Source organism: Orycteropus afer, unplaced genomic scaffold (assembly GCF_000298275.1).
Source record: "Orycteropus afer afer isolate SDZICR_OR568_19922 unplaced genomic scaffold, OryAfe1.0 scaffold00061, whole genome shotgun sequence".
In the NCBI taxonomy this organism is placed as follows: Eukaryota; Metazoa; Chordata; class Mammalia; order Tubulidentata; family Orycteropodidae; genus Orycteropus; species Orycteropus afer.
Window position 1 is genome coordinate 3,652,975 of NW_006921648.1, and position 12,505 is coordinate 3,665,479.

At 47.0% G+C, this 12,505-nt stretch overlaps 1 protein-coding gene across 1 annotated transcript in view; it reads right to left on the reverse strand.

Moving 5' to 3' along the window:
• ANKS3 (ankyrin repeat and sterile alpha motif domain containing 3) overlaps window positions 1-12,505 on the reverse strand; it is a 43,208-nt gene that overhangs the window by 4,177 nt on the left and 26,526 nt on the right. Inside the window, exons 6-7 of the mRNA XM_007939596.1 lie at window positions 2,133-2,291; window positions 507-644 (exon numbers count right to left, since the gene is read on the reverse strand). Of these exons, the coding sequence (XP_007937787.1) occupies window positions 507-644; window positions 2,133-2,291 (297 nt within the window). The remainder of the gene's footprint in view (window positions 1-506; window positions 645-2,132; window positions 2,292-12,505) is intronic.

A 12,505-nucleotide genomic window follows, 5' to 3' on the forward strand; every position in this document is an offset into this window, starting at 1 on the left:
CCCAGCCCCCACTGCACTCTCGGGCAGGGCCCGGCCTATCCCAGCCCCCACTGCACTCTCGGGCAGGGCCCGGCCTATCCCAGCCCCCACTGCACACACTTGGGCAAGGCTTTGTGCAAGCACTGAGGACAGTGCTGGGCGTACAGTGGGCGCTTGGTAAGCAGCTGTCAGATGAGTGCAGACATGTACTCATCATAGGACATGTCCCTCTGGAGGGCTGTTCTGGAAGCCTCTGAGGGCTTCCAAACCTAGGGCTGACCCTGGCAGGAAGGATGACATCCCCAAACCCATGGAGAGACACTGCATGGGATGTGTCTTCTCACCTGTCCCCACGTCAGTCTTTGGTTTTCCTCACAGGACCTAGGGCCCTCCGTATCGATCACAGTGTCATTATTTATTGGGTGGACTTGGGCCAACTCTTTCCTGGATGGGGGCACACAGACATCCCTAAACCTGGAGGCCTGGCTGCAGCGCACAGTGAGTCTGGGGGCTCGGGGTGTGCATACCCCTGCTGCTGCTGCTGCTGCTCTCCACATCCCGGTCGTTGATGGGGGAGGTGACGTCCCGGTAGCAGAGGGCCTCCCCTTCCAGGGGGTTCTCATCACTGCTGTTGAAGGTGACATAGCCTCGTGGAGGCACCTGCTCTGTGTAGAGAATGGAGCATGTAAACCCACGTGAACACAAAAGAGAAGACGCAGCCATCACACTGGATGCACCAGCCGCGACGGGGCTCTCGCCGTCGGGGAAAATCCAGGACCCGCACAGGAGAAGGCAAAGTCCTCCCTTCTGTCCATGACCGTCTCAGGACCGGGACAGGCCTGCTCCTTGGAATTTTCCCACCAGAAAACGGGCTTGGAGGGGCTCACTGACCAGCAAGGGTAGAGTGGACCCAGGCCTGAAGCACCGGAAGCCTGCGGCCGCCCTGCTGGCCACACTGGCTCGCTCTTTAGCTACAACGTAGGAAACGGCACGCCGCGCTCACAGATTCCCGAGCGACAGCCAGAGCCAAGCGCGCACGTGCACACATGCTGCACACGACCCGCTGCATCTTCCCTGAGACTCCTAAACAGGCGTCGGCAGCCATCAACCTCCAGCCAGGAAGACCTGACCGAAACAGGAAGATAAAGGAAACAGTCCGGGGCTAGCACTTAACAGCCACACAGACTTCCTGCCCGCAGTTCTGCAGAGCGCAGAACTGGAGAGTGTAACTTCTGTAATTGTCAGCAAAGACTATTTTACTCATAAAAATCACTGCCAGACGTGATTCTGTCTTTAAGTAGCACCTGGTTGTGTGGCTCTGCTAATACATTACACACACAGCCTGGGGCTAAGACCCGTCTTCCCTACCCTACACACCCTGCAGGTGGGGACAGACTCCCACCCAAAGAGACAAAAACTCAACCCCAGGGCTGTGTGCTCAAAAGCACGCCCGCCAAGGCACTAGACAGCACTGCAGGGGGGCCTGCCCGCAGTTGAGGCAAGAGACTCTTCAGTACCCCCTTCTGCCCAGCCCCCCAAGGGACACAAGGACAAGGCCAGTCAGGAATTCTCAACCCAGCACAAGTGAGTCTGAGCCCTTCAGGGCCACTCCTGAGGCAGTACGAGGGAATCGTGTTACTCACAGATTCTCGACTGAAACATGGCCACCACTGTTGGGGAAAGTCTTCCCCCAGCATTAGCCTAGCCCAGATGGTAACAGCCGACCACTCAAGCTCAAGCAGGAGACGGTACCATGCCTCCCTCACTAGCCCCCCGGCTCACCCCAACAACAAAGCACTCAACACTTGAGAATAAACTCAAGATCTGGAAACTGCACGCCTAGGGTTCTAGCACTGAGCACCCCCGACAGTTGTCAGAGCTTGGGCACCACCTCCGTCAGCCTAAGCAGGACGGGCTGCACATCTAGCTCTTTGCCCGGCCCATGCCCTGCTGACATGAACTTCAAGGGACATGTGTCCCTGAGCCAGCTGATGCACCTGAACGAGTGAAACCTGAGCTGAGCGACTGACTTGAACCGGTGGCAGGGACGGTCAAGGAGATGAACCAGATCCCAAGCCAGTGGGGACAAATGTGCACCCATTGCTTCAATTGGCTGTGAGATGTCAAAACCACCAGGGAACAGGAATGCTTACCGTGGCAAGGCCGTGGGGTCCTGCCCCCAAGGCCGATGGCAGTGATCCTGGCCAAGGCACGGGGCCCCTCATGGATGCTGAGGCCTTTCTTCCGGCATGGCCTCTGCCTCTGGTGAACCGGGTAGGTCTCGTCAGAGGAGCTTAGGTCTTCATATTTTTCTGTGGGTCAGACATCAAAATTAAAGCCATTTCCTCAGGGATGGGCAAATGCACTACTCCTCTGTAAACTAGAAGAAGAGTAACTTTTTTCTCAAATTCAAAAGAGGAATGTGCACCAAGGCCTTGTAAGAAATGCTGCTAAAATGGGCCACAGGGACATCAGGCAAGGTGGCGACATGCTAAGCATGAGGCTGAGCTGTTCCTTCTCATGGGGTAGAAGTCGACTTCCTCTCTTCTCTTTGTTGGTGTTTTCCAACTCTGTTCTGAAATGCATGTTTACAATCCAACATAAATTCTGTTGTCAGTGTCAACAGTCATACCGGTCACTTAATGAAAACGCAAGCATGTATGAGTCACAACCTCTTAAGGAGTGTTCTCTCCTCAGCGTGCGCTGCTGCTCGGGAAAGGAAGATGCCCTACGTCTGCTGTCGCGGCTTATAGAGTATTTCAGTGCCCCGTCGGAACTGGAGGAGCCCCACAGCCAGGGCCTTTACCATCTTTTAGCTTCCTAAGTTTTCCATGTTTGGTCACACACTCATCAGAGTCCACTTGTAAGTGAGGAACTGGAAAGGCCTTGTCTTAGGGCTGGAAGCCTCCTGTGGTGGACATGCAGGAGCATCCTCCCAGGGCCGCCTCGCCACAGGAGGAGCTGACTGCAGAACTCTCCTGACATCAGGGAGGGAGGCGGGCAGAGCCAAGCCTCCATGAAATCTAGCCAGTGGCCCCAAGCAGGCCACCCCTCCTCACCCACACTGACAACGCTCAAAGACCTGCATCGGCAGGACAGGACTGTGGTCTTGCCCACACAGGAAACGAAGGAAGCTATGAAAGAATACATGGACTTCAGCGGAATTCTGGGAAGACTGATGTGAACAGACCATTCTTGAACCTAGCCCACAGAAAGGAAATGGTGCTCAGCTCTGAGGGACCCTGAATCAGGAAGCAGAGGAAAGCAGCGGGGCTCTGCAGATAGCAAGGACCAACAGTGCACGCCCAGGGCGGGAAATGCCTTCTCCCACGGCCCCGCCCCACCCCCACCCCCGTGGGCACTGGGGACGGGAACGGGGTAAGCGGCCCAGAAAAGGAGCCCCTGCCTGTACAAAGACCTAGGACCCCAAGCTTCTGCTCTCAAGATCAACCAGGCAGATCCCTGGGGGTTGGCGTGAAGTCTGCCAGCACTTCTCACGTCTGGACAGTCAGCTCTAAGTCTCCTGCAAGCTGGACAGAAGGACAGAAGGCCTGGCCACTGTCACAGTCAGCACCCCACCTGCCCCCCTTCTGGTGGGTGCTGAGCACCGCTGACTGGGCTGCTGTGCACTGGGCAGCAGGAGCATCGAGTGGGGACCACACTCACAGCCAACGTGCTGTGGGGCCAGGGGCGACAGCAACAAGGCAGACCTCCCTGGGGGTCAGATTAGAGTGTGGTAACCCCTCCACCAACCAGCAGCTGCCAGATGCAGTACTAATACAGAGTCCTACAGAAGGTCCCCTACAACTGAGTCACCTAAGGAGACACAGCTCCCCCAGCCCCACAGGGCCACTGGCTCTGAAACCAACAGAACAACTTCCACAGGTTCTTCTGGGGGTGCCAGCCCCTGCTGGAACAGAGTCGGCCTGAGCTTCCCCTGAGTGCCAGCTCAGATACAAACAGCCCCCACAGAGCAGGGATGTCAAGCCTGGGCAAAACTGGAGGCCAGCACCCAGCCCTGAAGGGGGCTCCCCGGGGACAGAGTTTCTGACTAAAACTGTGGTTGCAGAAACAGAGAAGGGAAGAGATACAGCCTTGGAAAGCCAAGGAGGGGTCGCCATGAGTCAGGACCAACTCAACGGCAGTGAGTGAGGGGGGATGCACCCTCTGGTAGACAGACTGACCACAGTGTATCCTCTGGTGTGTTTGGGAGACTGAAAGTTGAAAACCGAGACCTGAAATTTTCAAATCCTAATTAAACCAGAGAGGGAGGAGGAAGAGAGGAAACTGCAAGCAAATGCTGAAGTCTCTGCCCACCTAAAGAGGTGGGTTTTTTAAAAAAAAACCAAAGTACTTTGAGAAAAAACACCAAATGCTGGAGAAAGCTGAGAAAGTTAACACCCTTGAAAATTACAATGTGTCAACAAAAAAATCACAAAACACACAACAGCGAAACAATGGCCCATCCAAAAGAAAACGACAAAGGGAATGAAAGGGCAGCAAATCAGAGGATAAGATAGTTAAACTTACAGACACTGAATAGCAACAAGATTGGAGGCTCAAGAAGGCTGAGCACAGTTTAATGGAATATAGGACAACAAGAGGCCTCATATATACATCCTGGAAAATTCTGAAAGATATGAGAGAGAAAGAGACAAAAACAGTATCTGAAGAAACAGTAATGGAAAACTTCTCCAAGCTAATGAAGGACATGAATCTACAAATCCAAGAAGCTCAAAGAACCCCAAGCAGGATAAACCCAACGAGATCACACCAAGGCACATCATAGTTGTTGTTGTTGTTATGTGCTGTCGAGTCAGACCTGACTCATAGCGACCCCTCCTTGGGTTTCCAAGGCGGTATCACTACGGAAGTAGATTGCCCAACCTTCCTTCCAAGGAGTGGCTGGTGGGTTTGAACACCAGCCTTCTGGTTAGCAGTCAAGTGCCTTAGGCACTACACTACCTGAGCTCCTACATCATAGTTAGGCTATCAAAAAATAAAGAGAAAATCCTAAAAGCAATGAGAAGCAGTCACATAAAAAGGATCTTCAATAAAATTAAATGCTGACGTCACCTCAGAATATTAGAGGCCAGAAGACAATGGAATAATATATATAAAATGCTGAAAGGAAAGAAAATACCATCAACCAAGAATACTCTACCCAGTGAAACTATCTTTCAGGAGTAAGGCTGTACTGAGGGAGAGAGCTATTGGACCTGTCTGCTCAGGATCATGGTCACGGGGACATCAAGCTCAACTGGCATAACACAATGCACAAGAACACTGCTCCACGTCCTACTGTGGTGAGTAGCAACTGGGATCTTAAAGCTTGCAGGTGGCCATCTAGATGCCACAATGGGTCTCTCCTCATCCAGGGCTAAGAAGAATGAAGAAAACCAAAGATTCATGGAAACGATCAGTCCAAGGGACTGGTAGACCATGTGATCCTCAGCCTATAAGACCGTAAGACCAATAGAACTAGATGGTGCCCAGCTACCAGTGTCAAGCACTTGGAGGGGAACTGATGCAGGAGATCCTGGAAAGAGTAAGAGAACAATGTGGAACAAAACTCAAAATCATTGAAAAAAAGACCAAGTTTGCTGGTCTGATAGGGGTCTCACCAGGCTCTGAGACTATGGCCCCTAGCTACCCTTCAGGTCTGGAACTGAACTCACTCCTATGGCTTCCAGCCAAACAACACACAGGCACATGGGGTGAACAGCTATATCGGGTAGATATAGTACTTGGAGTGAGCAATCATTGGAGACCACAAGGACAGTGTTTGTACAGGAAAACAGCTTGGGGGGGCGGAGTGCATGGGAGGGAAGGACACAGGTAACTATGGGGAAGAAGTGGGAAGAGAGCTATTACATTGTAGGGAACTTTAGTCGGTGCCATGAGGTAAAATGTGTATGCACTGCTGTATGGAAAATGAATTTGCTCTGTAAACTTTCACCCAAATCACAATAAAAATTTTATAAAAAAAGAACAAAACTGTACTGAGGGAGTGAGTTGTTGGACCTATCAGCTCGGGACTGTGGTCTCGGGGAACATCAAGTTCAACTGTCACAACATACCTATCAGCTCGGGACGGTGGTCTCGGGGAATATCAAGCTCAACTGTCACAACATACCTATCAGCTAGGGACGGTGGTCTCAGGGAACATCAAGCTCAACCGTCAAAACATACTATACAAAAACATTGTTTGATACCTTACTTTGGTGAGTAGTGACTGGGGTCTTAGAAGTTTACAAGCAGCCGTCTAGATGCAACAACTGGCCTCTCCTTGTCTGGAGCAAAGCAGAATGAAGGAAGCCAAAGATTCAGGGAAACAATTAGTCCAAGGCACTCGTGGACCATGTGACCTCAGCCTGTATGACCATGAAACCAGAACTAGATGGTGCCCATATACCACTGTCAACCACTCAGTAAGGGATCAGTGCAGGAAATCTTGGATAGAATGGGAGAAAAATGTGGAACAAAACTCAAAATCATAAAAAAGATCAGGTGTACTAGTCTGATAGAGACTGGTGAAACCCAAGTCTATGGGCCCTAGTTATCCTTCAGGCCTGGAATTAACTCACTTCCATGGCTTCCAGCCAAACAAGACAGGCATAGAAGTGAACATTTACACAGGTAGATACACTCATCAGAACAGTCCATCATGGGAGATCAGAAGGGCAGTATTTGCACAGGGAAAGCTCAGAGGGCCAGAATACAGAATGCGTAGGAAAGAACACAGGGAAAAGGTAACCGCAGGAAGAAGTGGGAAGAGAGCTGTTACATTATGGGGATTGAATCAGTGTCATGAACCAAAATGTGTATGAACTTCTGAATGGAAAATGAATTAGTTCTGCAAACTTTCACCCAAATCACAGTGAAAATAAATAAAAAGAACTTAAGTGCTCATCAACAACAACAAAAGAAGGAATGACGGTCTAATTAAAATATTCCAAACAAACAGAAGCTAAGAGGTTCATATCCACCAGTTTGGCCCTATAAAAAATATTAATGGAAGTTCTTTAGATGGAAGGAAAAAGACACTAGACAGTAAGTTAAAGCTGTGCGTAAAAAGAAAGATCCTTAATAAAAGGAAATGCATGGATAAGTATAGGGTTAATTATAAGGTATTCATGCTTTATAATTCTAAATGTATTGGCTCATGTTACAGGGCACGTGAAATATGAAAATATAATTATTGGTACCAATAACAAAAGAGCAGGGAAAGAAATGTTATAGATGGAGAAGTCTTTGTATTACTGAAATTAAGTTGGTAACCAACTTACCCTTGAATGTTATAAATATAAGCTGTTAAATGTAATATTCGTGGTAACCACTAAGAAAAAATAATGCTAAAGGAAAGGAGAAGGAAAAAGCCTCACTAAAATAAACCAACAAAACACAAAAGCAAAAAGCAGTAAAGTACAAAGACTATTCTGGCTTAAGACACACAAAAAACAACAAAACATATATACACACACACCCATGCAAACAACCTAAGTGTCCATCAATGGGGGAATGAATGGGTAACCAAACTGTGGTATGTACATACACAGTGGAATACTATACGACCCTGAAGAGTAACAGTGAAGCTGTGACATGACATGGATGGACCTAAAGAACAATACACTGTTTGGAATTAGTCATAAAAGGGCAAACACATAAAAAGCCAAGAAAGGTTTACAAAAAGAAACAATCTTTGAAGGTCACCCGGGGGGGGAAAGGAGGGGAGGGCAAATCACTCACTAGCAGGTAGACACATGTTAACTCCGGTGAAGGGGAAGGCAACATACAATAAGGGAGAGGTGGGCACAAAATGACCCAGGCAGAGGAAGACACTGGGAGGGGCACAAGACTTAAAGGCACCACAGGTGAACACCGTCACACACACTCCTGCCATGTCGGTGACAACAATCATCTAGGGTTGGATTTCATATTACTTGGTTCCACAATCAACACCAATGGAAGCAGCTGTCAAGGTACTAGATGACTATTGCACTGGGAAAGTGTGCTGCAAAAGACCTCTTTAAAGTGCTGAAGAGCAAAGATGTCTCTTTGAAGACCAAGGTGCACCTAACTCAAGCCGTGGTGTTTTCAGTTGTATCATATGCATGTGAGAGCTGGACAGTACATGACGAAGGCCAAAGAAGAGCTGATGCTTCTTTTGAGTGGTGCTGGGGAAGATACTGAAAGTGCCACGGACTGCCACAAGAACGAACAGAGCTGTCCCAAAAGAAGTCCAGCCGGGATGCACCCAGGATGTGAGAATGGCCAGCTTCATCTCACCGACTTGGGTCATGCTGTCAGAAGGCACCATTCCCTGGAGCAGGATATCATGCCTGGCAAAGTGGAGGGTCAGTGAAAAAGGGGAAGGCCGCCCTCAACAAGATGGATTGACACAGTGGTTGCAACAATGGGCTCAGGTATACCAAGGGTTGTGAGGCTGGTGCAGGGCCAGGCAGTGTTTTGTTCTGTTGTACATGGGGTCACTACGAGTCAGAGTCAAGTCGATGGCACCTAACAACACAACTAACGGGTAGATACAGACAGACATGCAAGCTAAACAGGTACAGAGGCAAATGGGACCATAAAAACCAAAACCAAACCCACTGCCATCAAGTCAATTCTAACACACAGCAACCCCTATTGGGTTTCTGAGTCAGTAAATCTTCATGGAAGTAGACTGTCCCACCTTCCTTCCTCAGAGTGGCTGGTGGATTTGAACCACCAACCTTCTGGTTAGCAGTTAGATGCCTTAGGAGCTGTTGTACCAGAGCTCCTTAAATGGGACCATACCCATAAATATATATAGGTTTGACAGCGTATTTCTACATAGGCATTTTTATGTGCTGCAAATAAATCCATGATTATAGTACAACATACAGAGGGGAAAGGTTATGAAAACTTCTTAGCCATAACCAGACACCTTTAGGGAATGAGGTTCTGGGCATGGGAGCTCACGACCATAGTCTTGGGGACATATCAAGGTCAACTTGTGTAACAGTCCACAAAGACAATGTTCTACATCCTACTTTGGTGAGTAGTGACTAGGGTCTTAAAAACTTGCAAATAGCCACCTAAAATGCTACTATTGCTCTCATTGTCCTGAGCAAAGAAAATAAAAAATGTGTGGAAACAGTCCAATGGACTAATAGAACATGCGAATCCAGCCTCCATGCCTCTGAGACCAGAATGACCAGGTGGCGCTCAGCTACCACTGCAGACCACCCTGAAAGGGATCACAATAAGGGACTGTTCAACATCAGAAAAGTCAATGCAAGTAACACACACTATCAGTAGAACAAAGGAAAAGAAACACATGATCAGCTTTGGATACAGAAAAAGTATTTGATAAAATCCAACACCCTTTCTTGATGAAAACTCTAAGATAGGACTAGAAGGGGAATTCCTCAGTACAATGCAGGGCATGTATGAAAAGCCAACAGCCAACAGCCAACACCATACACAATGGAGAAAGACTGAGAGATTTCCTCTTGGGATCTGGAAGAAGATAAGGGTGCCTCCTCTCAGCATTTCTATTCAGTATTATATTATATTACAAGTCCTAGCCAACTCACTAAGACAAGAAAAAGAAGTAAAATGCATCCAGATTGGAAAAGAAGAAGTAAAATTCTCTTTGTGGATGATGTAATCCTAATATACAGAAAAGTTCGGAGTCCACAAGAAAACTTCTACAGCTAATCGAGGAATTTAGCAAAGTTGCAGGGTACAAGGTCAACAAGCAAAAATCAACTGAGTTTCTATATACCAGAAATGAGGAACCTAAAAGAGAAATTAGGGAAACAATTCCATTTACAGTCACATCTAAGAGAATAAAATACCTAAGTAAAATAAATCTAAGCAGGAACATGAAGAACTTGTACAATGAGTACTATAAAACACTGATAAGCAAAGTTTTAACAACTTTTTAGCCATAACCAAACACCATCAGGGAGTGAGTGGCTGGGCCTGCAGTCTTGGGACCATGGTCACAGGTAATGTCAAGCTCAATTGGCATAACATAGTACACAAAAACATTATTCCACATCCTACTTTGTTAAATAGTGACTGGAGTCTTGAAAGCTTGTGAGCAGCCTTCTAAGATGCAACTATTGGTCTCTCCTTATCTGAAGCAAAGAAGAGTGAAGGAAATCAAAGATGCATTGAAATAATTAGTCCAAGGGACTAGTGCACCATGGGAACCTCAGCCTACGTGACCCTGAGACCAGAAGTACTAAATGGTACCTGGCTACCACTGCCAACCATTCAGAAAGGGATCAAAACTGGACATCCTGGATAGAGTGGGAGAAAAATATGGAACAAAACTCAAAAGCATAAAAAAATAATAATAATAATAAAAAAGACCAGCCTTACTGGTCTGATAGGGACTGGTGAAACCCCAGAGACTTTGACCCCCAATCATTCTTCGGGTCTGGGATTGAACTCCCTCCCTTGGCTTAACTTTCAGCCAAATAATAGACAGGCCTGCAAGGTGCACAATCATGCCAGAGGTACACTCCTTAGAACAACCAAGCATAGGAGATCAACAGGGGAGAATTTGTGCAGGAAGAAAGTTCAGAAGGCAGGAAAGGACACAGGGAAAACGGAGAGGAAATAGGAAGAGAAGACTGTCATCAACGCCACAGAACAAACCGTGGATGAATGCTGAATGGAAAATGAATCTGTTCTGTGAATTTTCAGCCCAATCCAAAAACACAAACCCTGCTGAGAGAGATTAAAGCAATGTAAACAAGTGGGAAGACGTTCCAAATTCCCAAGTTGGAAAACTTAATATTGTTAAGATGTCAATGCTATCCAAAGCGACCTACAGATTCAATGTAAACTGATCAAAATTCCAACAGCCTTCTTTACAGAAATAGAAAACCAATCCTCAACTTTATATGGAATGCAAAGAGGTCTCAAATAGCAACAACACAAAAACACACCAAACTCACTGCTGTCAAGTCGATTTCAACTCATAGTGACCCCTCCTTGGGTTTCCGAAGTGGTACCTCTACGGAAGCAGATTGCCCAATCTTCCTTCCGAGGAGAGAAAAACAAAGTGGGACTCATACTTCTTGATTTTAAAACATACTATACAGGCAACTCCCCCAACTCCCACCAAAAATAAAACAAACCCATTGCTGGTCAAGTTGAAGTCCAACTCCTGGTGACACACTATACAGTCACAGTAATCACAACAGCTTGGGGCTGGTAGAACAACAGACAGACCGACCAGTGGAACCGAACTGAGAGTCCAGAAACACACCTCCACATCTGTGGTCGACTGATTCCTGACAAAGGCGCTCGGTCTGTTCAATGGAGGAGGAAGAGTCTCTTCAATAAATGGGCTGGGACAATTTGATTTCCACGTGCAGAAGAATGAACTAGGATCCCAGCCTCACACCACACACAAAGACCAATTCCAAATGGAGTAAGGACCTAGATGTGCAAACTAAAACCATAAAATTCTGAGAAGGAAAAGCATGAGTTAACTTGTCCAAACTTGGGAAGAAATTATAATAATCACAGGGTAACCTCAAAGAAAAATGATAAACCTTCACATCAAAATTAAAAAGAGGACCAGTACAAATATTTAGCAAATACTAAAACAATAGCAAAGAAGGAAGTGATAACATGACTCATAAACAAAACAAGTTCAGCACAGAAAATCATATGGAACAAAGAAATCAACACCACGGAAAAGCACATAACACAATGACAGCAACAGATTCATACTTGATAATTACATATCTGACAAGGGACTTATCTCTAAAATTTATAGAAAACTCCAACACCTCAACAACAATATGATTAACAATCCAATTAAAAAATAGGCAGAAGACTTGAATGGACACTTCGCCAAAGAGGATATTTAGGCAGCCAGCAAATACATGAAGAAATGCTCACGATCATCAGCCATCAGAGAGATGCAAATCAAAACAACGTGATACCACCTCACCCCAGCACTAATGGCAGAGTTCAACAAGACAGAAAATGGCGGATGCTGGCGAAGATGTGGGGAGATTGGGACTCTCATATATTGTTGGTGGGACTGTAAAATGATACAACCACTGTGGAAAACAGTATGGTGATGCCTTTTTGTGTGTGAGATTTGGGTGAACATTTACAGAGCAAATTCACTTTCCATACAACAGTTTACATACACTTTATCTCATGACATTGACCACAATTCACCACAATGCAACAGCTCCCTCCCACTTCCTCCCGATAGTTACCTCTTCCCTGTGTCCATCCCTTCGTGCACTCCTGTCCCCTGAGCTGTCTCCCTGTGCATAAGCAGCCCTTTCTCTCATGATTGTTCTCTCCAAGGACTGTATCTACTACAGGTAAACATTCAACTCCTATGCCTGTCTTTTGTTTGACTGGAAGCCACAGGTGTGGGTTCAATTCCAGACCTGAAAGACAGCTAGGGGCCATAGTCTCAGTGGTTCTACCAGGCTCTATCAGACCAGCAAACCTGGTCCCCCCCCTTTTTTTTTCCCAAATGATTTTGAGTTTT